Source organism: Podarcis vaucheri (genome assembly GCF_965113315.1).
Source record: "Podarcis vaucheri genome assembly, chromosome: 13".
Lineage (NCBI taxonomy): Eukaryota > Metazoa > Chordata > Lepidosauria > Squamata > Lacertidae > Podarcis > Podarcis vaucheri.
Window position 1 is genome coordinate 16,317,403 of NC_138751.1, and position 7,118 is coordinate 16,324,520.

Genomic DNA, 7,118 nt, shown 5'->3' on the forward strand with positions numbered 1-7,118 from the left:
CTTTCACCCTCTTCGTGCTGTACCTTCGGATAGATTGTGACACCATCTAACTTCTGCACAAAGAAGCGAGAGCCAATCTTAAGAGGTTTCATGGTCACAGGATTTTTTTGCATTTTTCGTGAATGGCACTTCACTTCATACTCATGGACAGCCTGGAACGAGCAAACAAAGTCACTTTTCAGACATTCAAAGAAGATGACAAACTGCTGGAGGACTTTCCAACAAACTGAACTGGCAGAGGTTCAGATATTCTCTGGGTAAACACTTCCGAGACTAACAACATATAAGGAAAACTAGGTCACTTTGACACTCAATACTGAATCTTGGCCAATGGATTCCCTGTCTTTTTTCCACCATGGAACCCAAGAAACCACACATGCAGTTCCTAATTAACCCCCCACCCAGGCACTGACCAAACCCTGACCTGTTTGGCCTCAGCAAGATGATGGCTTCATATGCCTTCAGACCTTCAGACCTTGCTCTGATCAACAGGATCAAGCTAATCATCTTGCAAATTTGTAGAACCCAGTAGAACCGGAGATTCCTGGTTACCTTTTTAAAGGAAGAGTCATTGGGGAGGAGGTAGAGGTGGAATATTGGAGCAGAGACTTCCAGCTTTTCATAGAGCAGGGCCACAGTGTGCACCTTTATCTTCTGCTTAAACCAAAATTTGAAAACTGCTCCACAAGGAGATAACTTGGGGTTTTCCAACACAGCATGAAGTGGTCCCACTCTGGCTGGCTTCTGCAGACTCATCATCCTACCGACAAAATGTGCTATACGGACTTGGGAACCCTTTTTACCTATCAGAGGAAGGAATGCAAATAAAACACAGTTTAATAGTAGTTAGCCTGTAGACCCACTGCCCTCAGGTAGGCACCTAGTTCTTACGGCCTTTAGTTCACCCATTCCTGAAGACTCCAGAAGGTTCAAATACTGTACACTGGAATGCTATGCTGTTTCAAGTGACGGGCTGAGCATCAATTTATCCAGCCTTTTTTCTTTTTTTGCATAACTTGCTTGCTTTTTTGATAGCCTGTGATAATAGATGCTGCTTTATGTCTAGCACAAATTGTCTCAAATGAGCATCTGCTCTCTGTTGCCCAGATTCCAATACTGTAAGACATGAACACTGTAAGAGGCATTCCTATTGCACAGGCAAGTGGGAAGTGCCAGACTGCATTAATTTAAGCCATATATAAAGCAGTTAAATTGGCCAAATTTTTTTTGAGCAAACATATATCAAAATAGGTGGCATTAGTTATTGGGCTGTATTTTAATGAGCTTATCTAGATGTGTAGGGTGAAGTATTTATATATTTTGTAAAAACAAAAACTTGTGTCTTTTTATCTTGAATAGGACACATCAGAAAGGCTAATCTAGGTAATAAAAGTCATAAATCCAAAACCAGCAATTTCAAAAACCCCAAGAAAAAGCAGTGACATTAAATTACCAGGAGCTGATAAACAAAAAACAAAAAAACTTCACAGGTCATCCAGGCCAAATGCATATATGAACAACATAATTTTGAAGCATTTGCTAAAGGCAAAAGAAAAGTTGGCTCTACTGCAACAAGAAGTTCCTTAGCTGAGGCACTGCAGCAAAGGTGGGCATCCTCAGTCTTGGGGGCCAGAGATGGTCCTCTAGACTTCTCTGCCAGCCCCTTAGAGCTCTCCTTCCACTAATCAAGAGTTTTGTCTGGATTGAGATTCACTTTCTGCACCCACAATGGATCTAGCGGTCCTTGGAATATAATAGCTGCAATTCAAACCACACAGCAGCATTTATTATCTGAATTGGTAGTAAGGAATGGGAACTAAAGTTCAAGGAGCATCTGCACGTCTTCCCACAAAACAAATGAAGAGCAGGAAACCAGAAAACTTGGGCCATGGACAGCAGAGCTATTTTGTCCTCGGAAGAGTGTGTAAACACTGAAGAGGTGTATACTCAAGTTCACGTGAACTATTCAACTACCATTTATTATTTATTAGATATGTATCCTGTCCTACCTCCCAAATGACTAATCTTTACCCACTGAAATGAATTGACCCATTTAGTCATTCCCTTCAGTGGGTTTACTCTGAATACATGTTAGTCAAACCCAACGCTTAATGCTGTTTTATTGCCCTGCTGGTCTCACAATCAAAATGGTTTAAGAGGGACGGACAAGCATGTTACAAGTGGGGGAAAATAAGAGCTTAGGTTAGGAAGCCAAGTCTCCCTACTTCTCCCTCCGATGCCATGATAGTCAATCCCATTTAGGATTCTTGTTACGATGGTTATGGAAGCTTTCTCTTACCATACCTGCAAGACACAAGAAGTGAGGGAGTTGAATAGCTGACACAGACTCGACTGGATCTGCTTGGATGTTGAGCAAAGGGCCGGCAACCATCAACTTCCATGTATCCCACCTGTTCAGGTGTTTAGGCCATGAGTCAAATTGGTATGTGATGGTCACAGCTCCCCTCACCTCAAATATGAGATCAGTATAACAGCAACGGAAAGAGCCAGCCTCAGTAAAGCATACCCTGAAAGCAAGCAAGAAAAAGTCAGATGGGGAAGGGGGTGGAACACATTCCTTTGCTGTTAAGAGAAATCATAACTCTTGTCCTATGTGCTTGCTTGGTAAAACATATGTAGTAAAAGTTTAACACTGCCTGAAATTTGTGGTTATTCATCCTTGGTTTTCCTGCATCTGATATAGTAGCTGACCCAAAGCTTCCTTGAAATACAGTAGATCCTGGTCACTGCTACTGATCTGCCACATAAATGTGCAGCTACATATGTAACCTGGGTGTGCTTTAGAGAACACCAACATTTATAATGATTGCGAGACCCACATGAGGCGAGTCTACAGAACATTCCCTAGAAGGTAGGCTGAAAAATGTGTGAGATAAATTACTCACTTGTAGGATGCATGATTCCCTTGTAAATCCAGAACAACCTCCGGGTTGATTTTTCCTGGAAGAGCCTTTAACAAAGCAGTAATGATTAATATTGATGCCAATGCACACCCACACACCCACACCCAATCTCATCTGAAAATAAGAATGTCCTTCTTCCCCAAAATCCTCAACAGGCAGTTTAGTGTAGGAGACATTCCATGAAGGTGGGCTGAATTTGAAGAATTCCACTACAAGCTGAATGTACATTGATTAAAACATGTTAAAGCACCAGAAAAAAAGTGTGGATTTCAAATTGATAACATTCAGTGGACCATCTGTAAAATGTGAATAGGACTGATGATTCTACCCCCTAAACTAGAATCACAGTGTGATAGTCCAGAAAGTCAATTGCAATTCTATTTATTTCCATTGCCAACTGTATGGAAACTGCTTTACCACTATCTATTGACACACACACAAACCAACACCAACGGTTCTAAAAGGTGTGGGATGTATTATTACTAGAGCAGCCAAGTACAACATTTTCCTGTTGCCTAGAATGGACACACAGAGGAATGTGGCTCCCAGACAGAGAGGACTTCCTGTCATACCTGCTCTGGAGCTTCCTGCCCTTGTGTGTGACCAGGTAGATGGGCATGACCCTAGCTGACCAGATAAAAGGGCTGGCCACGCAACCATCTCTCTCTTGGACTCCTGCTCTCCTGGCTCTCAGCCAGCACATGGCTCAACCTTCACATAGGATGGAGCCCAAAAGCCCACTGTAACCACAAGATAAAGCCTGCCTTCAAATTACTGCTGTGAACTGAATGTGAGCAAAACTTTATTCTTACTTTTAAAGAAGACTATGTTGTGTTATTATTTTAAGTGGGAAATAAAGTGGAAACTTACCAACAACAATCCAGACTGGACAAGGCAGACTGGATTGCTTAATTAAATGATTCTAACGAATCATCAACTTGCTTCCAATAAGGTGCAAAGGGATTCCCCCCCCCCCGCTGTTTTCTCACTAGTGTGAGGAGGGATAATATCAAAACTATATATCCTCTCCTACCTTCCTTAACATTCCCACAAACAGATTACTTTCCACAGTAAACTTGAATTTCAAGTTTGGTAGATTCACCTTGAAAGTATCCATGTATTCCTCATTCCTGTGGATGGTAATGCAAATCAGATTGAGTCCAGTCCCTTACCTTACTGGGACACCTGTTACACAGGACACTTCCCCCCAAATCTGCAGTCTCATCTGTCTGACTACTGCTTTCTTCTTCTACAAACTGGGGTTTTTTCTCACCGCAGCACTGAGTGGGCAGGAATCTGGATTGAAATTTGATTCCACTCTGTAAAATAAGGACAATTATTTATAATTCCACATAGCTGTACTGTGATCGAAGGAAAAATTTCATTGTCCTTGAGGATTAGGAAGAACCCAAAACCAAACTCACCTTGTGCTGCATTTTGTACGACTGCCTCTGTTTCCAATTGTCCATTTCTACGCATTCCACAAATTGGTGACAAGTTTTCATCCTCCTTTCCCGAGTTCTAATTGGCAATTTGTGACCTTTCTCACATTCTTCGAAAATGTGTTCTGGGTCCTTTTCAGGAATTTTCCATAGGTGTTTCCTTCCCGTGTGGATCATCTCATCACTAGACATTGTGACATTTTGCACATTACCTGTTGTAGAAACGTTTGTTTGCTTGTTTGCTTGTTTTGACATCAGCAGAAAAAGGACGAGAACCTCAACAGGGTATGAAAAGCTTCCCTATACGGGATCCTACCGCTTGCCTGCCTAATTTCCCAGGGCCAACTTTCAAGGTCAAGTGACTCTCCAAGGCCGCAGATAGAGGCAAGTCTTTCCTAGCCCGGCTTGCCATTTTTCAAAAATAACTGTTGCAAAGGAAGGTTGAGTAAGAAAGTGTTATTCAGAATAACGCACAGAAAAGAGATACAATATATTCGAAATTTCGTCCCTGCCGTTTAATGTCCATATTGAGGTGATGCAATGGAATAATGAGAGGGAGAAGGAGAGCAAAGCGGGGGTATAGGAAGGGAGGCAGGGGATTCCCAAGTCGTCCCTCCAATTTTGTCGCCACGCGCTTGTACAGCTGGACCCCGGGAAGCAAACCTCCCCTCTCCCGGCCAACGTTTCCATAGGAGATCTGGGCGAAGCAACGGCTCCCCTTCCCGAGGTCCTTACCTTGCCTGCTGCGGAGGAGGCGCTTCTCTGCCTGGCGCCGGCCGTCGATGGTCCTCCGCGCCTCGGCCGCCACCTCCACGGCGCTGCTCTCGCGGTTGTGGCGGAGCAGCTCGACCGGGAACTTCTCCAGCTCGCCCTCCTCGGAGCGCGCCGGGGTGAGACTCAGGGGGCCACGGCTGGCGCCACGGAACAAGCGGAGACTCGGCAGCCGGGATGCTCTACCGGAGCGGAAGGAATCCTCTTCAGAGAAGCACCCGTCCCCAGCGCAGCTCAGAAAACATTTCACCGACAGCATTTCCCCCCCACCCAAAGGCCCTGCAAGAGCGGCTTCCTTCTCCTTAACGGGCTACTTCCACATCCCTCGGGCGGAGAAGCTCTGCGCGGGTTTCTGGCCTCTCCCAGCCGCCTTCCCTGCCCGCTTCAGTCGCTCGCCCCGTCGAAGTCCGGAGAAGCAGATACCCGCTTCAGACACCAGGGGACTCGACGTCGGTGACGGGGACCGCGATTGCCGCGGCTCGCTTCTGCCCCGCGCTCCTGCCCGACCCCCGCTCTTAAGCAGGTGCGCAGTCTCTGCCAGGACGCCGAAGCCTGCTGGAGGCTTTCTGCGACGTTTCGGTTTCTCTCCTTCGCACGCGACTTCCTCATCCCTGGGATCTTGAGACTCTCGCCTTCTCCGCCTACCGCCCCCAATCGCCTGGGGAACCAGAGGAGCATTTCCGCTTCAGACACCAGCAGACTCGACGGCGGGGACGAGATGGCCTGAAGGGCTTTTTCTTCCCGCTGCTCTCTCTTTTCCGCCCCGCCCAGCCGTGCGCTTCGGCAGGCGCGAAAGTTGCGCGGCTTCGGAAGGGCTCCGAGGGGAAGGACTCTGAAGTCTGCTCAAGCTTTTCTGAGAGAGGTTTTTCCTACATTGTGGTAGAAGGGAAGGGGTTTATTGTCCCCGGGATCCAAACCTGGGAGGAGGCCGGGGAAAAGCGGGAGGAAGGGACAGGACGCAGCTGGTGGTTGAGCAACCGCAGCGCGATGCGCGTGGGGAGGGGGACCCACACCGTGCTGATAAATGAATTTTCAGCCTCATAGATGTTCATTTGAAAACAAGACATACAGTGGAACTTCGGGTTACAGACGCTTCAGGTTACAGACGCTTCAGTTTACAGACTCCGCTAACCCAGAAATAGTGATTCGGGTTAAGAACTTTGCTTCAGGATGAGAACAGAAATCGTGCTCTGGCGGCACGGCGGCAGCGGGAGGCCCCATTAGCTAAAGTGGTGCTTCAGGTTAAGAACAGTTTCAGGTTAAGAACGGACCTCCGGAACGAGTTAAGTACTTAACCCGAGGTACCACTGTACTGTAAAACCTTTAGTGTCATCCGCCCAGAGATTCAGGCACCTTCTGTGTCAGCTTTTAAAGCCCTGCTGAAAACTGTTCTATTCTGCCTGGCCTATGCAGGAAATTAATGTTTCTTCCATAACGGTTAAGTGATGTCTGGTTTTAACTTTTTTTTGGTTTTTTGCATAGTTGTGCTGCTGTAAATCACTTTTCTATATTGCGTATTAATCAGGGGTCAGCAAACTTTTTCAGCAGGGGGCCAGTCCACTGTCCCTCAGACCTTGTGGGGGGGCCGGACTATATATTTTTTTGGGGGGGATGAACGAATTCCTATGCCCCACAAATAACCCAGAGATGCATTTTAAATAAAAAGACACATTCTGCTCATGTAACAACACACTGATTGCCGGACCGTCCGTGGGCTGGATTTAGAAGGCGATTGGGCTGGATCCGGCCCCCGGGCCTTAGTTTGCCTACCCATGGTATTAATGGTATAAAGGTAAAGGTAAAGGTACCCCTGCCCGAGCGGGCCAGTCTTGACAGACTCTGGGGTTTGTGCGCCCATCTCACATCTATTGGCCGGGGGCCAGCGCTGTCCGGAGACACTTCCGGGTCACGTGGCCAGCGTGACAAAGCTGCATCTGGCGAGCCAGCGCAGCACACGGAACGCCGTTTACCTTCCCGCTGG

At 46.7% G+C, this 7,118-nt stretch overlaps 1 protein-coding gene across 3 annotated transcripts in view; it reads right to left on the minus strand.

Moving 5' to 3' along the window:
• The window catches only part of LOC309517126 (NACHT, LRR and PYD domains-containing protein 1-like), a 36,961-nt gene extending 31,292 nt beyond the window's left edge, over positions 1-5,669 (minus strand). For all 3 annotated transcript variants that reach the window (XM_082196194.1, XM_082196192.1, XM_082196193.1), the window contains exons 1-7: positions 5,102-5,669; positions 4,349-4,578; positions 4,097-4,243; positions 2,907-2,971; positions 2,305-2,528; positions 553-803; positions 24-152 (exon numbers count right to left, since the gene is read on the minus strand). In XM_082196194.1, coding sequence (XP_082052320.1) covers positions 24-152; positions 553-803; positions 2,305-2,528; positions 2,907-2,971; positions 4,097-4,243; positions 4,349-4,578; positions 5,102-5,396 — 1,341 coding nt within the window. In that variant the 5' untranslated portion in view covers positions 5,397-5,669. The remainder of the gene's footprint in view (positions 1-23; positions 153-552; positions 804-2,304; positions 2,529-2,906; positions 2,972-4,096; positions 4,244-4,348; positions 4,579-5,101) is intronic.
• Between the last annotated feature and the right edge of the window lie 1,449 nt (positions 5,670-7,118).